Source organism: Cibotium barometz, chromosome 28, assembly GCF_041138505.1.
Source record: "Cibotium barometz isolate CiBa-2024 chromosome 28, ASM4113850v1, whole genome shotgun sequence".
Lineage (NCBI taxonomy): Eukaryota > Viridiplantae > Streptophyta > Polypodiopsida > Cyatheales > Cibotiaceae > Cibotium > Cibotium barometz.
In genome coordinates this window covers 4,038,586-4,061,533 of record NC_141073.1, presented here as the reverse complement: position 1 = coordinate 4,061,533, position 22,948 = coordinate 4,038,586, and the positions used below count along the sequence as shown (strand labels likewise).

Here is a 22,948-nt window from a genome sequence, read left to right as displayed (position 1 = left end):
TGACGTAACGAAGTGGTGTTCATCTTCCAAAAAATTTATCCTAAAGTTTACCTTTGCTGCAAAAATGGCTATGGAGAGCGGTGGTGGTGGCGAGACGCCTGCTTTCGACGCCGCCCATATCGCCGAAGTGAAGTCATGGCTGGCTTCCTCCTTCGACGCCGCGGGGAAAGATGTCCCTGACTTCGACTACACCCCCCGCTCCGTTGCCCACCTCCACAACCTAGCGTCCATCTCCCACTCCCGCACGCAGGCCTCCTCCATCGTCGCCGCTGATCTCCGCCAGAAAGCCGCCGAATTTCGCAGCCAAGGTATGTCCTTTCTAGGGTTTCGATTTTCCATAGCATGCTACACTGCTAACATAGCCATGGTGTCTTGAATCCGCTTGTCATAGCTGTGGTTTGACTCCTCCTACACACATGTTTTCCTGGGGTCATGGTGTAAAATAACTAGTGCTAACAGGGAGAGATGTGCAGTTGAAGATTTACTAACACAATCACACACAAGTGGACCTAACCTAATCCTTGTAATATATACGGAATTGGTCATATTTGTACAATTGGTTGCTCAATGTACAAATCTGAGCCCAAGTTGCATAAGAACTTCACTCTACGGGTGCAAGTGCTGGCTGGCAACTGGTTGTTCAATGTACAAATGTGACCAATTCTGCTGATCCCAGCCCGAGTTGCAGATGGACTTCATAGTCCGGCGGCAAGCGATGGCTGCCAGATCTTCTCCTTGTTTCTTTCAATCGCCTACTATTGTTTGTGTTGAATAGTGCTGAGTGCAGATTAGTTGATAGTTGAAATGGGGGATAGAGTGCCTATTTATAGACAAATGCTTGCCCAATTTGTTGGCTGATGTGAGGGAGCTCTGCAAGAGAACACGCACAGACACACAGAGTCGAGCTCAGAGAGAAACGTGAGAGTAAGAAATACTAGAAAAATGTACTCGAGCTCAGAGAGATGCAAGAGTAAGACGTGCTAGAAAAATGTACTTGATGATTATGAAAGTACAAAGTACTAAGTAGTAAATAGTCTAACGCTCAAGGCTCAACACACAAGGGTGTGTTCCCACGGGAAAAAACCTTTGTCCAGTCGGAGTAAAAAGTGTGTGTGGGTAGAGGTGTTCACACCAAGACTTCTTCGAGGCCAAATGGCTTACAAATCCCCCTGAACTGAAGCGAATGGTGTGAACATGTGTAGGGTGTAGCAGACTACCCTGGTAGAGGTAATAAGTTTAAAGCTTTGCGGAAAGCTTCAAACTTCTCTCTCAAAAGAGACTTGGTAAACCCATCTGACACATTGGCCTATGTAGGCACTTAAGTCTAGGCTATCTTTCCTACATGGAGCCTCTCCCTGACATAATGATAATGCACCTCAATGTGATTTGTCCGCGCATGAAAAACCTTTTTCTCACCATGCATCGCGACGGAAACCATCCAGGTGTCTGGTAGAAATTGGTCAACTTCTCTTGGGAGCCTTTCTTGCTACTGGCCGCCAGTTTACAGCTCTTAAAAAGCTGCTGGTCAGGGCACAAAACAGGGAAGAAAGCTAGCCGATGGGAGGAAAAAGCCATCTTTTGCTGATCGGAGTCTTCCTCGAATGTTTGTTGCTGCCAGGCGACCCCTTCTGTGGCTTTTGAGAGCTGGTCGACTGTTGCTAACAGCCCTATAAGGCTGGTCGACTAGTTCTATGAGCTAGACAGGAGAAAGATAAAGATGTAGTGTCACGATTGTGACGTATGTATGTATCAGATACTCTCTTCATTGCTGATTCCTATTGCATATGCAAAGAGTAACCAGCCAAGGGAACCCCTACCGTCGATTGGTTGCGACTCTTTGCCAAAGGATGTACCTCTTCATCGAATAGCCACATCCCTTCGACGAATGGTTGTATCCCTTAATGAATGGTTGTGCCTCTACATCGAATAGATACATCCCTTAGCCTAAAGTTGTATCCTTTCGTCTATGGTCATGTCCTTTCGTCAAAGGACATGCCTCTTCAAATGTGTCTCTTCATCTCCTATATAAGAGACCTATTGTACTCAGTTTAATTCAATTCAATTCAATCTTCTCTCAAGTGTTCCTCCGAAGATTCTTGTTCTCTAAGTTAAGTACTTAAGTAGTAATTAGTACACAATATGAGGGATTAACAACATAATCCTCACAGTAGTATCAGAGCAAAATTTTTTTCTACCCGTGGGTTGTGAAGCTCTCACCCTCTCCGCGGCACTCCCTCGTCCACCCCTCTTCTTGGTGTTGTATGGAAGAAGTGGAGTGATGGTGGACTTGGCATAAATCCTTGCCCATAGTGATGTAAAAAAAAAAAAAAGGGTTTCACATCCACACACACGCACCGTGTGTATTACAGAGAGGGAACCCTTGCTGCATACCTGGATAACCCTCCCTCCCTGCTACCGGTGGTGTTAGGCGTTCGCAGCATGGCAGGAACTTCCCCTCTCGCTGCCGAATATGGAACACCCCCCCCCCCTCCTCGCTTCGTTCGCTGCCGGCGTGAGCCCTTGCTTGCTTAGAGCAGCTGCGGGCTCTGAGCCCTCGCCGCCGAATAGCGCCCCTCACCTCTTCGCTTAGTCGCTAGCGGCGCCCCTTCAAAGCGGCGCACCTTTTCCCTCCAGTCGGCTACGCGATCCAGGCCGTCACCTTTACACCATTAAAAACACAAAATTTTAATACATCACATTGCCACGTGGGTCATCAATTAAAAAAAAAAAACCGGGTGTGTGCTAGTGTGAACCGGCACCCCTTTCCGTTGTTGGCGATTCGGCACCCCCCCCCCTCCCCCCCGCTGTCAGGATGCTGCCTTCTTCATGTTCGCCCCACTCTCCCCGGCGATTCGGCGACCATCCTCCCGGCTGTCAGTGGGTTCTCCCGGCTCTGTCCACGCCACATAGTCTATGCGCTCTCGCCATCTACGTGCATGCTTCATGGACAACTTTCCAGAGGAACCCGACATGCACATCTCCTACCTGAGTTACATCGACGAGATCCCCGAGGCTCTTCTTCCCGAACACAGCCCTCCTCGTGCCCCCACTCCGGAACCAGTGCCACTTCTTGCCGATGCTGGGTGGATTCCAAGTCTTCCGGCCTCTCCTATCCCAATAGCCCCGGCCTCACAGGTGTACCGCATACATGTCAGTAGCCCGCATGTAACCGAACCCGACACTTGGGTGATCTAGACTATTTTCCTCACCTACGAGCCACTGCACCGTACTCATTTCGAGTATTTTTTGTCACGGTACCCTCAGTTGGCACACTTTCTTCCAGAGTGTAGTGTGGATGGCCTCCGCAATATCTCCTCCACACGCCCTCCTGTGACATTCTACTGCGAGATCTTCGTCCCCGATTATACTCCATTATCTCCGGTGACCAGCTCTTTGGCGGAACCAAACGAAGAAGTGGAAGAAGACCAAGTAACCTCCGAGGACGATCCCGAGGAAGTAGAGGACCCCGACTTCGAGCACGAGGATCCCGTTACTGCCTCTCCTGCAGCTGTTCCTTCCATCCTACATTTCGGGTGGACCTTTCTTGCTTCACCTCAGTACTCTCTCTGAGTTCTCCCGATGTCGACTTCGCACGACAATGTGCCACCCGCCGATCCTCAGATGGAGGCCTTGCAGATGACCACTCTTCAACAACAGATGGAGGACTTGCAACGAGTTCTTTTCGACGGTATGGCATCAATGCGATCACAAATGGAAGACATGCAACAACGGCACCAACACCAGCGCGAGGGATCCAGGAAGTCACAGCGAGCACGTCGTTCGCGTTCTCCAACATCATCATCATCATCATCCTTAGTGGGCCAGCAGGACGATCCTTCAACTCCTCCCGATCCGATCGCTGAGGTAGACAATGTTGAACGCAAACTTTTGTATAAATTAATGACCATAGCACAAACAAGAAATATGGATATCAAGTTACCTGAGCCCTACAATGGCCGCCGCGATAAGCGGTTAATCAATCAGTGGCTCTACAAGATGGAGGTTTATTTCTCAAATACCGAATTGCCCGAAAACAAAAAAGTGGCATTGGCCAGTACCCTTTTGAAAGATACCGCCTTCCTTTGGTGGCGACGCAGGATTTCAGATGGCAAGTCTACTCCGACGTGGGATAAATTCCGGCGTGCTCTTCGCAAGGCTTTTGAGCCTGCAAATGCGAACTTTCATGCCAGGTCTTCTCTCCGCCGCCTGAGTCAAACCGGCTCCGTGGCCGCATACATCTCAGAGTTTCAAAAACTGGCTCTCGATATAGAGACACTCAGCCCCTCTGACCAGCTTCATGACGGGCTTGAACCCACGATCCAAGACGAAGTCCATAAGTACAATCCTGCCACCCTGGATGAAGCAATCTCGTATGTCAAGCGCATAAGTGATTACAGGCATCCTCCCAGGAACTTTTCCTCTGGCGCCCGTTCTTACTAGCGGAATCGACCCAATGGGACTAGCCAACCCCAGCGTCCCAAACCTGGACAGCCAAACTCTCGGCGACCATATTCTGGACAACAGTCCTTTCGGTCGCGCTTCTCCGGGCAAGCTCCCGCGTCAAACGCAGGATTCTCTCAGACCGAATCCTCTGGTAGTAGAAACCGAGATCGGTCCCAATAGGACCGTCGCAGCAATGATCGACGCAACTTCAAGCGAGAAACCCCTTCAAGACAGCAAACCTCTTCATCGACTGCCACTTCATCCCAACCTAGTTGTCCAGGCCTCTGTACACTTTGTTTTGGCGATCACCGATGGTATGAATGCCCTCAGCGCCCTAAACCCTCCAACACTCGGCGCAATTCTCAGGTGGACAGTTGCCACCATGCTGATCATGACCCGCCTCCTGTGAAAGACAAAAACAAACAAATAGCTTGTTTTGTTCGCGTTTCTGAAGTTGTCAGTACCCTGATGCTTAATGGCCAAAGTACCAACCCTGTTCCGGTAAATCTTTCCAAGCAGGTCCTTAGTCTTCTGGGTTTCATTGGCGACCATTCCATCAATGTGCTGGTGGACAGTGGCTGTTCCACTAATTTTGTGGGCACTTCTTTGGTTCACAAGCTTCGCCTACAGACCCGACATTTTGTGGATGCTTTTCAAGTAGAGCTTGCTGATGGTTCCTTCCTTAATTGTAACAAAAAGGTGCAACAGCTTCAGTTCCAGATTCAAGATTACCAAGATCACCTTAATTTTTCAGTGATGCCGTTGTCACATTATGACATGATACTGGGACAATCTTGGCTGCATCGATATGATCTAGTGATCAGCTTTCGTTCTCATTCAATCCAGTTGTACCATGATGGTCGAGAGCTGGAACTTCGTGGCCTTTTCAGTGCCAAACCCATCATTGTTGTTTCTGCCCTACAAGTCAAACGCCTCGTCCGCAAACGTGACTGTACAACATCCTTGGTCATGTTACGGGAGGTTGAAGCAGAAACTAGTGAGCAATCTCAAGCCTCGTCATCAACAATTGCTTACTTGGAGCAACCCTTCTTCAGGCCTTTTCAGGATCTGTTTCCGAATGACCTTCCGACGACATTGCCTCCTCGTCGTCCTGTGGATCACCTGATTGATCTTATCCCAGGTCAACCGAGCTCCATACCGTGTTTCTTACTCTGAATCTCTAGAGATACAAAAGCAATTATAGGAGTTGCTGAACAAAGGTCACATCCGTCCTGGCAAAAGTCCCTTCGGAGCCGCGGTTTTACTTGTCAAAAAGAAGGATGGATCAATGCGGCTTTGCATTGATTACTGTGCTCTCAACAAGCTGACAATCAAGAATAAATTCCCTTTGCCTTCATCGATGAGTTGTTCGACCAACTGCATGGTGCAAAGGTGTTTTCCAAGATTGATTTGAAGTCCGGCTATCATCAAATTCGTATCCGTAATGGTGATGAATACAAGACAGCCTTTCGGACAAAATATGGCCATTATGAATTCTTGGTCATACCTTTTGGGTTAACCAATGCCCCGGCCACTTTCATGACCCTGATGAATGAAAATTTTGGACAGTACTTGGACAAGTTTGTGATCGTTTATCTCGATGATATTCTGGTTTTTAGCCGATCTATGGTCAATCACAAAGAGCATTTACAGATTGTCTTTGAAGTACTACGCACCAATATGCTTTACATCAATAAGAAGAAGAGCGAATTTTTCAAGAACCATGTGGAATATCTTGGTCACATCATTTCTGCTAATGGGATTGCAGTAGATCCTAAGAAGATTCAGGCAATTGTGGATTGGCCTTTGCCTCTCACCATTTCAGGTGTTCGATCTTTCTTGGGACTTGCTAACGTTTATCATAGCAAGGTGCATAGGTTTTCAGAGATTACTGCCCCTTTGACAAAATTGACAAAGCTGGACAAACTTCAGTGGTCTTCTGAAGCTAAACAATCCTTCGATGATCTCAAGCATGCCTTGACGACAACCGCGGTCATGGCCATTGCGATCGTGTCATTGCTTTTGACAGTAGGAAGTTTTCAGCCATTCAAAGCAGGTATCCTGTGTATGATAAGGAGTTTTTGGCAATCGTGCATGCTTATCGGACTTGGAGACATTATCTTCTTGGAGCAGATTCAGTTGTACGTACAGATCATCAATCTCTGACGTACATTTTCACTCAACCTGTTATGAACTCTCGATGAGGCCGATGGGTTGAATTCTTGGCTAATTTCCTTATGATTATTGCAGATGCTTTGAGCCGCATGCCTCGAGCTACTAATTTTGCCATCACATATGTGCAAATGGAAATCCCTGCTTGTTTCAAAAATGAGTATTTGACTGATAGAGATTTTGGAGATGCGTTCCGTACTCTCAAATCTTCTAATCCCAGTCCTGCAAAAATGAACATGTTTGCAGCCTACACCATCATAGATGAGTTGCTGTTCTTTTCTGATCGCATTTGTGTGCCTCACAATACTTCATTGCGGAAGATTCTCATTCAAGAGCATCATGAAGTTCCTTATGTTGCTCATCCAAGTATCAACAAGACATATCGGCTTTTGTCTGCTACATACTTCTGGCCTCAGATGCAGCAAGATGTTATCGAATTTGTCAAAGCTTGTCATTCGTGTCAGATAATGAAAGCCTCTCGACAACTTCCTCAAGGGTTACTTCAACTGTTGCCAGTTCCCAATGAGAGATGGGAAACTATCAGTATGGAGAGAGATGTCTTCAAATTGCATGGTTTGCCGAAGACCATCATTTCTGACAGAGATCCAAAGTTCACTGGACATTTTTGGACGTCTTTGTTCAAATCTCTTGGCACGAATTTGTTGTTCAGTTCAGCCTATCATCCTCAAATAGATGGACAGACTGAAAGAGTCAATCAGATTTTGGAAGAAATGATTCGACATTACATTCAATCCCGTTTGGCATCATGGGAAGATTATTTGCCACTCGTGGAATTTGCTTATAATAATTCCCATCATTCAGCAATTGGATTAACTCCATTTCAAGCAGCATATGGGCATACTCCTCTTGTGCCTACAAACTTTGTTTTACAACACAAAGTGGCATTGGCAGATCAGTTGGTTCAGGAAATGCAAGATGTGCTTGTGCAAGTTCGAGATAAATTGGTCCATGTGCAACAAACATATCAAAAACAGGCCAACAAGCATCGTCGACATGTAGAATTTCAAGAAGGAGATTTGGTCTTGTTATATGTGGCACCTCACCGCTACAAAACATTGAAGTCAGTTTTTCCAAAGTTGCGACCTCGCTTCCATGGGCCTTTCAAGATTCTTAAGAAAAATTCAGTTGTCAGTTACAAGTTGGAACTTCCACCTTCATGGGGGAAGGTTCATCCGACTTTTCACATTTCTTGGCTCAAACAGTATGTTCAAGGAGATTCGCTGTTCCAGACTTATCTTCATATGTACCAGAAATTGAAGATGACCATATTATTCTTGTTCCAGAAGTAATTCTTGACGTACGACAGAAGGAAACAAGAAGAAAGTTGACTACAGAATTTCTTGTGAAGTGGATGGATTTGGATGAGTTTGATTCCACTTGGCAAATAGATGAAGAAATGCAGCAGTACCCTAATCTTCTTCAGGAGTTCTTTGACAAACGGATGTCTATCATTTGACACATGGGTTTTATTTTAAATGTGAGGGAATGTCACGATTGTGACGTATGTATGTATCAGATACTCTCTTCATTGCTGATTCCTGTTGCAGATGCAAAGAGTAACCAGCCAAGGGAACCCCTACCCTCGATTGGTTGCGACTCTTCGCCAAAGGATGTACCTCTTCATCGAATAGCCACATCCCTTCGACGAATGGTTGTATCCCTTGATGAATGGTTGTGCCTCTACATCGAGTAGACACATCCCTTAGCCTAAAGTTGTATCCTTTCGTCTATGGTCATGTCCTTTCATCAAAGGACATGCCTCTTCAAATGTGTCTCTTCATCTCCTATATAAGAGACCTATTGTACTCAGTTTAATTCAATTCAATCTTCATCTCCTATATAAGAGACCTATTGTACTCAATTCAATTCAATCTTCTCTCAAGTGTTCCCCTGAAGATTCTTGTTCTCTAAGTTAAGTACTTAAGTAGTAATTAGTACACAATATGAGGGATTAACAACATAATCCTCACATGTAGAGCTGTCCCGGGCTGATGTGGGAGTGCTTTGGGCTGTCCATGGTTGTCCTCCATATGCTTTATGCCGGCAATGCTCACTTGTGTTGAGAATTGTCAACAAATTCAGATTATGTTATGTTTTCTTGTTTTCATATTGTATTGGAAGAAACAGGTGCAACCAATGGTGAACCCTAGGCACTCGCAAAGTTGTATTGGAAGCAGACTCCTTTTTGGTAATCTAACCATAAAGGGGGGAGGGGGGTTAGCCCATCTTCTGGCCCCTAGTGTGGTGTACTGTGCAAATTTGTCATCTTGTTTTATCTGGCATACTTATGTGTATTTTCAGATTTCATGATTGATTAGATTTTCCGTGTTCAATTGCCCTTCCGTTTACAGAAAGCAGCTGGTACAAAGCAGGTACAGGTGGTATAGCTGGTACAGCCAGTACAACAGGTACACCATGGACAACAAGCACAATTGGGTATAGCAGGTACAGTAGGTACAGTTGGGTACAACAGGTACAATAGTACAGGAGATGCAATCGGGTATAGCAGGTACAGGAGATGCAATCAGGTATAGCAGGTACATCAAGTACAGGAGATGTAGTCGGGTACAACAGGCGGGTACTGGCTACTTATAACAAGGTAGGTACTTTCCTTCAATCACACTCCCACCAACCATCCACGTGTGGGGGAAGAAGAATTATCTCATGCAATAATAACTATAAATGTTATTAATAATGTTGGGCACCCACATTAGAGCAAATGTCCAGTCAATGTTTAAATGTGTGTGAACACCCAACATTATAATTATTAAGGTTGACATTACTTAAGGGATTTAACATTTGAAAAGGCCAAAAAGGATAGTTCACACGCCACACCAACTTATCAGCAAACAGCACACCCACGGTACACTGGGGGCGTCCCCGTCCAGTGTACTGGCACGACATAGTAGGCAAACACACGAGAACAAGTTATCCGAAAATAAGTTTTTGCATGCAAACATAAATGCATGTACACATGTAATGGACGAAATCTCCCTTTCATGAAACTTGTACAAAGATTTCTTGTCGGGCACAAAACTGGCGCGACAGAAATGTGAAGTCGTGGTTTTCCTATGGAGTGACAGTCCCATAGGTAAAACACAAGTCTTGGCACGGGAGTGACAATCCCATAGACAAGGTCGGCACGAATATCAGTCCTACCATGGAGTGACAGTCCAAAGGATAAGACGCAATCCTAGTTATACATGGGTGGCAGCAAACAGGCTCTCGTCCATATGGCACAATACTAGTCACACACGGGTGGCACACAACTAGTTCCCGTTCATGTGACACCAAATGATTGATCCTTTCACATGGGACACTGGCGTGGCCACCATGTGAACATGGTACATATATGGCCGCTCTATGGAGTGACAGTCCCGTATAAGTGGCTCTAGAAACGGATATGGACCAAATGGTGACATTACCTGTACCAAATAATGGTAGCAATGTATCAAAGACATCTGGGGCATCAATTGATGGCTATAGCCTACATGAAAGCATGGGTTGAGATGCATATTCATCATGTTAGCAGTCATCTCCTGTCTATATATTTACACCAGGGCCTCTGTTGTGGGTGTGCCCGCCTGATTTAGGTGTTTTCTCATTTTTTCCCACTCTCCATATTTTTTCCCTATTTTTACCAGGTGTGGGAGCCTGTTTTGTGGCTCCTGGCTGATCCATACACTGGCGGACTGCTAGTCTGAGTGTTCTGTATGCTAGCCGACTGCCCCTGCTGCTCCACGTCTCCATCTCTGTGCTGGCCGACTGAGTTTTGCTGGCCAACTGGAGATATGAGCAGGTCGTGAGCTTTTTGCTCCTGTTGGTTGCTTTTTGGGCTGGCCAATTGGCTCATAGGGGCCATATAAAGTGGCCCCTTGCCCCCACACATGCAGTATTCAGTATTTCGGGACTCCTAGTGTATATAGTAGAGTTACACGCCTCTCTCTCTCTCCCTCTCTATTGCTGTATTTTTCTGCAGTGCACTTGCTCTTGAGTTTTCAGATTTTGTCTTCATCTCCGCTGCATATTCTGACATGGTATCAGAGCTCTAGGATCTTGATAACTCTTGGGAACTGTGTGAGCAAGAGGGGGGCTGTTTTGTTGCTGATTGGTGGACTGTTTTGGGCTGTCCAGGAAGAGGAGAAGCAAGAGGAAGGCGGGCTGATTTGCTGGACAGCCACTCGCAGGTTTAAGTTCTTCTTTTTTCCCACCCACCCACCCTTTTCAGTTACACTCCCGCAATGGCAGATTTACTTGAGATGGCTGAGAAGCATGTGAAGATCCCGACACTCCCCACGTTCCTAGTGGACCGTCAGTTGGACGGAACAACTACAGCATATGGAAGATAATGATGGAATCTGTTTTGGAGTCTTACGACCTTGCTGATTTCATTGTTGTTGGGGTTCCACGGCCGGAGTTAGAGGAAGGGGAGTTACCCTCAATTCGGAAGGAACGCGAGGCACATGCACAGTTGTGGGATCGTGTCAACGCCAGGGTCCATTCTTTCATTTTTCTCAACTGCACACCGTAGGTAATCAATCATATCAAGCATATGACACTGGCCAGAGGTATATGGCAGCATTTGGCTTCTCTCTATAACAGGGTATCGCTTATGAAGAGGGTCTCCTTGGAAGTACAGATGCGGGTGATTAATCCTGCAAAGTCGTCGACGACGATGCAGGAGCACATCAACAAGCTGCAAGCTCTTCAGCAAGAAGTTCTCCAAGCTGGGAAAGAGATATCATCGGAGAATATGGCCATCACGTTGTTGTCGCATTTACCCTCTCAGTTCTCAGCATTTTACTCTTCTTTGATTACCAGTGGCAAGCTCAGCACCATCACATGGGAGGAGCTTTTGTCCGTGGTCTTGGACCAGGAGGAAAGATTCACGAACCCTCCACAGGGCGGCGGAGGTTCGGAGGCCTTAACTGGCCAACGGTTGAAAGGCCGTAATAACAAGGGCAAAGGGAAGGCTTCACCGGAGAAGTCTTCTGAGAAGAAGGCCGACGCAGACTGCGAGAAATTGAAGGCAAAGAGGACCTGTAATGATTGTGGTGAGAAAGGCCACTATTGGAGGCAATGTCCAAGTGGAGCACTGAGAAGGGTGAAGAATCCTTAGCAGCAACCGTGAAGACTCCAACTTTTTGAATGGGAGAGATGGAATTAGGGTTAGAGTTCATGTGGGAGACATACACACAGAGAAGCAACAAGGGAGAGAGAGAGAGAGAGTTATGGGGATAAGTCAACTCATGGGAATGAGTGTGTGACTCCCCTATCACACATGTATATTGCACTAGTACACATAGTGCACTTAGTACATTAAAAGTACTAAGTGTACTATGTACTATAACTTATGGGCTTGTACACACTATAAGGGTGGGCATAATGCCTTTACCCCAACAACCTCCCACTTAAAGGCAAAGTGCCCTTAAGGAAAAGAAAAAATCAGCATGTACATGATAATATACAAGGCCATATCAAGGCTGAAACTGGCCTCATCCAATGCCCATTAAGTGTCTGCAATGAGCAAACCGCTCCGGAGGCAAACTCTTTGTCAACAGATCAGCCGGGTTGTCATCCGTATGAATCTTAACAAGCTGAATTTGCTTGTTCTCTATCACCTCTCTGATGAAGTGATACTTCACATCCACATGCTTCGTCTTTGCATGAAAAACAGAGTTCTTTGCCAACTGGATGGCACTCTGACTGTCACAATGCAACAATGGAATATCCCCCGTATAACCCAAATCAACCACTAACCGAGATAGCCATAATGCCTCCTTGCAACCCTCTGTGGCTGCAATATACTCGGCCTCTGTAGTAGATAAGGCTGTGCACTTCTGCATCCTGGATATCCATGGCACAGCACCTCCTGTGAATGTAAATACATAACCGGTAGTAGACTTCCGGTTATCTGGATGACCGGCATAATCCGAATCTGTGTAACCATGCACTAATGCATCCTGTTTGCCAAAACAAATGCACATATCCTGTGTGCCCTTCAGGTATCTCATGACACCTTTCACTGCTTCCCAATGCTTCTTGCCAGGGTTGGCCATGTATCTAGAAACCACTCCCACTGCAAATGCAATGTCTGGCCTAGTAGCAACCATGGCAGACATGAGACTGCCACAAGCTGAAGCATACGGAACCTTGGCCATATCAGCCCTGTCTCTATCCGATTGTGGGCTGTCCATAGCACTGAGTTTCACATATGGAGGCAAAGGAGTACTAGTCTTCTTCCCCCCGTCCATATTGAACCTCTGCAAGACTTTGCCAATGTATTCCTTCTGAGACAAATACAACACATGCTGATTTCTGTCCCGAAGTATCCGCATTCCCAAGATGTGATTTGCATCACCCAAATCCTTCATATCAAAGGTTTGATGCAGCCTCTGCTTCAAGGCATCCATCACTTTACGAGATTTCCCGGCAATCAACATATCATCAACATACAAGATGAGGATCAATAGACTGCCATCCAAAGCTTTCTTGGTGTACAAGCAGTGATCTATGTCACTTCTCCTAAATTTCTGGGATTTCATGAATGTATCAAATTTATGATACCATTCTCTTGGTGCCTGTTTGAGCCCATAAAGACTCTTTTTCAGCTTGCATACAAGCTTCTCCTTTCCACTCACTGCATAACCCTCTGGCTGCTGCATATATATCTCCTCATGGAGATCACCGTGAAGAAAAGCAGTCTTCACATCCATCTGAATCAAGTCCAGGTCATCATGCGCAACCAAAGCTAACACAGCTCTAAGTGTGGTCATTTTGACCACTGGAGAGAAGATCTCCTCAAAGTCCACACCATATTCCTGCTTGAAGCCCTTAGCCACTAACCTGGCTTTGTATCTTGGCTTTGCATCTGGTGCAACTTTGAGCCTGTAAACCCACTTGCATGGCAAAACCTTCTTGCCTGCAGGCAAATGCACCAACTTCCATGTTCCATTTTTATGCAGAGAATCCATCTCTGACTTCATGGCACGCTCCCATAGAGCTTTGTCTGCCCTCTGTAAAGCCTCCTTGTAACATGAGGGCTCCCCACAGTCAGTAAGCATCAAGTAGTCAACCCCTGGAACAAACCTGTCAGGGGCTCTGGAGGGTCTTGTGGACCTCCGTACCCAATGACCATCATTTGCAGGTTGCTGTCCAGCCTGCATATCACCCATTGGTGGCTCCTGTTCCATGCCATAAGGCTGAAAAATCATGCCCGGTATCTCCTCTAACTGTGGTATATCCATAGGGATATCTTCTGCCATCTCTGGCTGTCCATTTGGACCATTTTCAGCACCATTTAAGGGCTGGTTTTCTTGCTGTAATGGCTGATTTACAGCCCTTTGTTGTTGTCCATGATGTCCATCATCATCAAAGATGACTCTGCCAGGCTCCTGTTGCCTTGCAGGCTCCTTATACATGCATGTTTCATCAAAAATGACATCATTGCTGCGTATAATCTTTCTATTCACGGGATCCCAAAGTCTATACCCCATTTCACCTCTGTCACCATATCCTAGGAATATGCATTTGTGAGACTTAGGATCAAGTTTGGTGCGCATTTCCCTACGTATGTGCACGTACGCAACGCAACCAAACACTCTCAAGTGCTTGTATGACGGAGGCTTCCCTGTCCATACTTCCTCTAGCACTTTCCCACCAAGCCTCGTGTTCGGTGACCTGTTTATAAGATGAACGGCTGTCATAATAGCTTCAGCCCAAAAACCATGAGGTAACGCAGCATGTGACAACATAGAACGGACCTTCTCCTGAATGGTCTTGTTCATCCTCTCTGCTGTCCCGTTTTGTGGAGGATCATAAGGAGTAGAGAGCTCCCTCTTGATGCCTTTAGCATCTGAAATTGTTTGGACATATACTCTCCACCATTGTCGGAACGCAAAGCCTTCAGTGTTTTGCCAGTTTGATTTTCAACAAGAGCAACAAACTTCTCAAACACTGAGAATGTATCACTCTTCAAACGAAGAGGATAAACCCACACCTTGCGTGTGGCATCATCAATAAAAGACACAAAATATTTTGCCCCTCCCAAAGAAAGCTGAGGCATCTCACATACATCTGTATGCACAAGCTCTAACTGAGCATCTTTCTGTCCAAGAGCTTTCTTGTGGGGGCACTGTAGTTGCCTACCATATATACAATGCTCACAAAACTGAAAACTTGAAAACTTTAGAGAAGGCAAGTAACGCAAACGAGACAATTGCTCCATTCCCTTGACACTCATGTGTCCCAACCGGCTATGCCACATAGAGATTTCCGGCAGTTCGGTTGCATTTACATTAGCATGGTGACAAACACCTGCATGCATGAAATAAAGAGTGTCCACCTTAGAGCCTCTGGCAACAACCAGTGAGCCCTTACAAATCTTCCACTTTTCACAACCAAATGTAGTAACATAATCAGCATCATCAAGCTGTCCAGTAGAAAGCAGGTTCTTTTTGATCTCAGGCACATGCCTGACATCATGGAGCATAAGCTGTGAGCCATCTGAAAACACAAGTCTCACATCACCTCTGCCAAGAATCTTGCATGCATGGTTATCACCCAAATAAACCACTCCTTCATTGCCAGCAGTATACCTGACAAACAAGTCTCTGCAACCTGTGACATGAAAGGAGGCACCTGAATCAATGATCCATGAGTGCATACCATGACCACCTGTAAGAAGTGAATGGGCATCAAGTGAAGACGTAAATAGGACCTCATCCTCACTGCCACCTGCATGTGACACATTGATTTCTTCAATCTTGACTCCACTTTTGTCCTTTGGCTTCATCTTTGTCTTTGTCTTTGCCTTTTCCCTTTTCCTTTTGATCATTTTTCCATTTGTAGCATTGCTTTTTGATGTGTCCCTTCTTGCCACAATAATGGCATTCCAAGTCCTTTTTGGAGCGAGACTTGCTCCTTCCCCGTTCTTGGCTTTTACCCCTTTGCTGGGATCTCCCACGTGCATTCATTGCATTGGACTTTCCAACAGAGTTGTTTTTCCTGTTCATCTCCTCTTGAAGGAGAGCACCCTCAACATCCGCATATGACAGCATAGCATTCAAATTGCTAGTGGCTGTCCTGAATGTGTCCCAACTCTCTGGCAAAGTGCATAAGAGAAAAGTGGCTTTGAACTCATCGTCCATTGCCAACTTTTGATTTATAACTTGGCTGACAATACCATTAAACTCATTTAGATGGGCTGCCATAGACGCCCCTTCCTTCATCTGAAGACCTATGAGTTTCTTCAACCAATACACTTTGTTTGAGGCACTTTGCTGGGCATACAAGTCTTGCAATCTTTGCCACATTCCCCAAGCTGTCTTCTCTTCACGAATGCTGAAAAGTAAAGAGTCTGACACAGACAACATGATAGTAGATCTTGCCAGCTCATCCATATCTTCCCACTCTTCAGCAGTAAGAGAAGCGGGCTTTACACCCCTTTCTTTGATAGGCTTGTGCTGCTTCTTCTGGAGCAACACATTGTAGCACTGGGTTTGCCAAATATCATAGTTATGTGAGCCTTCAAGCTTCTTGATGTGAAGCAATGAAGAGCTCTCACCTGTGGTTGCCATAGCAATATGCAACCTGTCAATGCCTGACTCCCTGCAAAATGTGCAAACACTGCACCAAAAGCACACAAAGTGCTCACAGTTGTTCTCCCAAGCTTTATCTCCCACTGCGGAAGCACAAATGCAACTTTTCTCCCACTTTATGTGATGAAATCACCAAAATTTGGTTGCTGCAGATTTAGGACAGCACCTTAAATGTGCTCTGTTGCCCTTCTAAAGTACTGTACAGCAGTACTAAGTGCTCACCAATAATGTACCAAATCTGTACTGGCAAGTACAGCAGCTGTAAATGAACCTTTTGCTCACTCAAATCAATGTGCAGCCATGCCAAAACTTGTACAAAACTGTACCAAATCTATACCAGCAGGTACAGTAGCAATAAATGCTATCCTGGCTGTCCAAATGAGTGAAAATCAGACTTTTACAGTCCCGAACACTGCATACAACAGTTCCGAACAGAAATTGGGCAAAAGCCCCTTGACTGCAAGCTGATTTTTGAGGATTCAAGGCATAAAAGTCTTGCCTGCTGCTTTGCCAAGCTCAACAAGCATAAAATCTTGAAAAGCCCTTTGAATTAAGATCAATTGCTGATCATACATGGTACATTGACGCACATGAAGGCATCCAAAGTGTTCGCGATGCTTCCCCCTGGCCACATATACATCCAATACATGAAAGCCCCTTGATTTACAGGCACATTGAGTGCTTGTAAGGCATCAACACATTATCCACAGCATCAAATGCGATTGCCTGCATGCAAATCAATCCAATCGGCACAAAAGCCCCTTGATTTGCACTGCAATTTGCTGCAAATTTGCCCAAATGTGCGATTTCTCACATCATACAGCATGTATGAGTGCTTAATTGCACAATTACATCAAAAGCCCCAAATTTCGACATCCAATTTTCTGCAAATTGATCCTGATTGTGACCAGTGTCACCCAATTTTGCCAATTTTGCTCAGAAATTGAGCAATTCGGCACCTGTACCTGCTCAATTGATTGAACTGATAAGAAATTCCCAAAATTGAAGGCAAATACCTCTTAATTTTTTGAATTTCTCTGATCTGCAGGCTGAATTTCAGTTGTTGCAGGAGAAAGGGGGGGGCACGTCTGATGCTGCTTGTGTTGATGGAGATGCGTTTGCTGTGCTGCAGCTGATGTAGTACTCCTTTGAGACTAGTACTCCTTTGAACACGAAGATGCGGGAGGGCGAAGGGGGGCCCGCTATGTCGAGGAGATGGACGAGACGAAATCTGCCGAAACAACAAGCGAATCGATTACAGCCACGGGCAGCATAGAAGCAACGCGTTGGGGGCCCGTTTGTTGCCGCCGACTTCGCCTGTTGTATTGACACGTTGTCTGCACCGGAACTCCACGCTCGTGTAATCGCCTGGTGGCCAGCGGTCGACTAACGGAGCTCTTACGCCTTGTGGCCAGGCGCCTCGCTTAGTAGCGCTACAGGTGCTCGCTCACGCCCAGCAGATACCTTCGCCTATCGTTTCGCTACGATGCGCTGACACGCTTGCCCTTCGCCTAAGTGGCCAGCGCTATGCGCAAGGTGATGTTGGGCAGACCTCGTGGCTGCTGGGCAGACCATGCTGGAAGGGCAAGGCGATGTTGGCCAGACCTCGTGGCTGCTGGGCAGCCCACGCTACTGGCTGGGGCTGGCTGGGCAGCCCACGCTGGTTGGCTGGGCAGAGAAAGGCGACCAAAAAAAAAGGACAAGGTGACCCTCAGATCAGAATTCAGCACGACCAGAATTCAGCATAACAGTACGACTGCTCCAGGGCTCTGATACCAGTTGAATGGGAGAGATGGAATTAGGGTTAGAGTTCATGTGGGAGACATACACACAGAGAAGCAACAAGGGAGAGAGAGAGAGAGAGAGAGTTGTGGGGATAAGTCAACTCATGGGAATGAGTGTGTGACTCCCCTATCACACATGTATATTGCACTAGTACACATAGTGCACTTAGTACATTAAAAGTACTAAGTGTACTATGTACTATAACTTATGGGCTTGTACACACTATAAGGGTGGGCATAATGCCTTTACCCCAACACTTTTGTGCACCTAGAGGTGATGGACACCGATGTTTCATTTTCTTCGGGTAGGGAGGAGGTTGGAGGACTCTCCGTTACGGATACTCGGGAGGAGAGTTACGGATACTCGGGAGTGGATTCTAGACAGTGGTGCTTCCAGGCACATGACTCCTCGTTTAGATTTACAGGATCTCTACAGGTATTCTGGTCACATTCTTACTGGGGATACATCCACTATCCCAGTTCATAGTGAGGGCAGGGTGAAGATAGTTCCCGATGAGAGAGGGGGGAAGCATTCCTCCTAGGTGTTGTATGTTCCATCACTTGGTTTTCATCTGTTGTCAGTGCATCAGGTTTGCAAGACTGGCATATGGGTGGAGTTTGATGAGCATTTTGTTGCTCTCCAGGACAACGCAACAGGCCAGGTAGTTTGGGAAGGTGGAGTGGAGAATGGAGTTTACAAACTTTCAGCACTCTCTCTCCCAGGTCCTCAGTTTTGTGATGAGTAGCAGTCTGGTAATGGCCACTTAAGTGTGGATACGCTGCAGGTGAGGGCTTTCGGGGACCAGATGGTGGATAGCTTACCACTTAATGGCAGCAGTTGGCAGAACTTTCCAGTACAGAAGTTGGTAGTTCTTGTGTTCACCAGTCAGAGAAAACTTTACAGGTAACCTATGCTCTGAAGTCTCGTAGTATTCGGGACAAAGAATCTCCTGTAGATGAGGAAGTTCTTTCCACGGGGACCTATTGGAAGGCCAGGCAGGTGGTAGTTGATTACTTGCAGAAGGAGGTGGATGTTGCACATTCTCGAGGCTTTGTGGTTCTGGATTCAGAGGGGGTTGGTTGCAAGTTTCCGAAGGCCTTGAGTGGTCTTCAGCAGGTTTCTAGGATTTGGCATCCCACCGTAATAGGTGTTGATCCTTGTGAGCAGTATGATGCCTTCTTGACTCGGAAGCAGAATGGTTCATTGATTTGGTTGTTGCATACCAGATTGGACGGGGGCTTCCTGATGAGGCTGTTGAGCTCATGTTTGCAGAGGACTCTTTGGGAGAGGCAGGATTGAGTATCTTATGGTTTCTGCAGCATGCGAAGGATCTTGGACTCTTTTACACAGGAAGGGTATTGATGGATGGAGTCAGACTCCACGGTCGGAGTGACTCAGATTGGGGAGGAGAGCCAGACACAAGGACCTTGACATCAGGCTACAGTTTTTCCCTTGGCTCAGGAGCAGTAAGAGGGAGCCATCTTTTGCCTTGTCGACGACAGAGGCAGAATACCGGGCTGCATGTGGTGCTGCTTGCGAGGTGGTGAGGTTGCAGAGGTTACTTGGTAGGATTGGGTTTCCACTGGAGGAACCCATGGTCATCCAGAGGCATTTTGTTCGTGAAAAGATCGTTGCTATTGACATCTTGCTAGAGTTCTGTTCGATGGAGGATAGTGCAGTGGACTTCTTCACGAAGTCTCTATCTCAGGCTTTGCACCGGCGGCACTCCAGCTCCCTGGGGTTGGTTTCACATCCAGGAGCTGAGAGGGGGTGCTAGCAGTGATCTCCTGTCTATATATTTAACACCAGCGCCTCTGTTGTGGGTGTGCCCGCCCGATTTAGGTGTTTTCTCATTTTTCCCCACTCCATATTTTTTCCCTATTTTTACTAGGTGTGGGAGGCTGTTCTGGTGTGCTGGCTGACTGGAGATATGAGCAAGTGGTGATGTTTTTGCTCCAGTCGGCTGCTTTTTGGGCTGGCCGTCTGGCTCATAGGGGCCATATAAAATGGCCCCTTGCCCCCACACATGTAGTATTCAGTATTTCAGGATTCCTAGTGTATATAGTAGAGTTACACGCCTCTCTCTCTCTCTCCCTCTCTACTGCTCTGTTTTTCTGCAGTGCACTTGCTCTTGAGTTTTCAGATTTTGTCTTCATCTCCGCTGCATATTCTAACACATCAAAGATGACATCTCTGGACACAATAATCTTCCTGGTACTCCACAAAAATACATTTCAATGCTTTTGCTTCAAGTTTATGTTTCTATTGTGCTAGTACATGCACGTAAGCCAGACATCTAAAAACACGCATATGAGTGACTCCAGGGATTCTACCATTCCAAGCCTCATAAGTTGTCATAGATTTCAATGCTTTAATGGAACAATGGTTTAGCACATAGTTGGCGCACATGACCGCTTCAAGCCAAAATCTGGATGGCAAATCCTTGCTTTTAAGCATACATCTCGCCATTTCCATAAGTGTACGATTACAGTGCTCAGCCACACCATTCGCTATGCTGTGGTGTATAAGGAGTAGTATACTGATGAGAAAACCACGTGCCTACATAAAAGTTGTTAACTCATGTGACAAATATTCCCTCCCTTGATTTGTATGCAATGAATGTCATGAGCTTATGGCTGCAAGCATTTTTAGCCATAGGGAGAAATTGATGGAAAGCTGACAATGCATCTGATTTAGCTTTCAAACCATATAGCGAACAAAAACGAGTGTAATCGTCAATGAAAGTCACAAAGTACAAATGTCCAACAAAAGATGGTGCCCTCATAGGGCCACATAAATCACTATATACGAGCTGCAATGGCCAAGTAGCCCGCACAGTGTCATCTTTTGGAAAGGACTGACAATGCATCTTTCCCAATATGCATCCCTCGCATACATGCTTATGTGGGAGCTGCATAGGTGGCAACTCATGAACCATAGATTGACGCTGTAAACGCATATCTATGAGGAGGGGGGGGTGCGCGCACACGCACGTGCGCACATTTACATGTGTAATCATGTTTGTGTCTTGCAACACACATTTCAATGTTTTTCTAGAAATTTTCAGTTGCCATACCCATGGTACATTGTGCGCTCACCCCCCTCATCGCTGTTGAATACATTCTGCAACAGACATTTCCACTTTTTTCCTTGGGTGTCCCAGATACCTGCCAGCCAGGGCTGTGATATTTTTTCTATTTTCAAATGTGCAGTTTTCTTTTAGGTTTTCGCAGAGAAGTATGCTTTCCATAGCAACTCTTGAAATTGTTCAGGAGTTTTATATCCATGGCATGTGTTTTGGACCTTGGTCATAGCCATGCTTTGATTTCAAATTGATCAGAGAAGCCATAATCATGGAATGTGTGTGCTGGTTCTCCATGTTATAATGCGTATGTTGTCATCCCTCACAGCTGCACGAGTTAGGGAAATCCTGGAGGCTGTCGGTTTGGCACAAGAGAATTTGCCACAAACTGCGGTCGCTTCAGCTCAAAATTTGGCGAATGTTGCGCATCTCCTAAACCTAAAAGATGTAGAAGTAAGCAGGTTCGTAGAGATCAAAGGGACACCCTGTTTTTAAGGTTATTATTATCTCAACTTCACTTTGTTCCAGTGGGTTTTAAGCTTAAACCTGTCTGTCAGTTTTCTGGTGGCGTTTGGGGATTTATCTTTACGGAAATCAGACGTAGAAGAGAGGAGATCGAAGGCTCAAAAGGAATCTAAGATGCTGCTGGATAACACTCGGAAGGCGATTGCCCGACTTACGCAACTAAAGAGGTTCAAGTTCTCACTGGACTTTATGTCATGGTGCAATATTGCTGCACTAATAAAGACTGACATATGGGAGCTCTTGCAGGACACTTGCCCAGCTTGAAGAGGAGGTAGCGAGTTGCGAAGGTCCCATTATGCAATGGCAAACTAACCTGAAAATGATGGCTTCGAAAGAGCGCCAATACCTTCAACAGCTTGCAAACTATAAGGCATTATTTACAGAATCCTGCAAATACAGTGAAGTTTTTAGGTTGATGTGCCCTTACCATTTTTTGTGATTTGTATGCAGACTGTGTTGAGCCGTGTTGGATACACTCCTGAGATCAATCATGGGGTCCTTATGCAAATGGTTGAGCTTCGAAAAGATTTGGAGAGAAAAACCAAGCCAATTTTGGATACTCTTCGGAGTTATCAAGATCTACCCCCGGTGCTTTACCTTTCACCCTTTGATTATGCGGGTTTGTGTATCTTTTCAGCCTTGTGTGTTCTGTGCTTTATGTTACATTTCTTTGCAGGACAAAGCCCTTGCGGAGCTTGCAATCGAGGATAAAAGAAGGGAGATTGAGGCAGCAGAAAAATACCTGGAAGATGCTCTTCAGTCTGCACTCAACACACCAAGTGAATGATATGGATCAGTTGCTTCTGTACATTGTATTGTTGAAAAGTTTTCATCTTTTCAATTTGTGCATCTCTTTAAAAACAGTTTGTGCCATCGTTTTCTGGGGGCTGGGACCTTGGGCTTTTGGTTTGCTCATGTAATGTTGCCTCTCTTTTGCACTTGCTCAAACTTTCTGGCCAGCAAGAAATTGTTTTCTACTTACGGCAATCTAGTTTTGAAGAAGGGAGCTTGGATCAGCAGAAATACAGGGGCAGCTGTGAAGAGTCAGCACTTATATATTTTATATCCAGAGTAAAAGCTACATATGTTTTCAAAGCAATGTCTAAAATCTCAACATCACTATTTCTTTTTAGAAAGATTTTGCTTCAACTTACGAGCTCTCTCATGGAGCAATTGAGGGTTTAGATGAACAAACCCTTTCTTTATACACACAACCACCAGGTCACAAGAGTCATGGGCAAGATTTTCTCATCTATTGAGCTAAGCTAACAATGCAAAGAGGGAAGGGAACAAAGTGTTCCTCGGTAAAGGGTGCCAAAGA

At 45.8% G+C, this 22,948-nt stretch overlaps 1 protein-coding gene across 1 annotated transcript; it reads left to right on the top strand.

Moving 5' to 3' along the window:
• Positions 1-22,606, top strand: AUG1 (HAUS augmin-like complex subunit). The gene is made up of 6 exons (XM_086821947.1): positions 1-308; positions 21,431-21,563; positions 21,660-21,794; positions 21,874-21,997; positions 22,078-22,215; positions 22,304-22,606. Exons 1-6 carry the CDS (start codon positions 65-67, stop codon positions 22,412-22,414), a joined length of 885 nt encoding a protein of 294 aa, XP_086678073.1. The 5' UTR covers positions 1-64; the 3' UTR covers positions 22,415-22,606.
• The last annotated feature ends 342 nt before the right edge of the window (positions 22,607-22,948 follow it).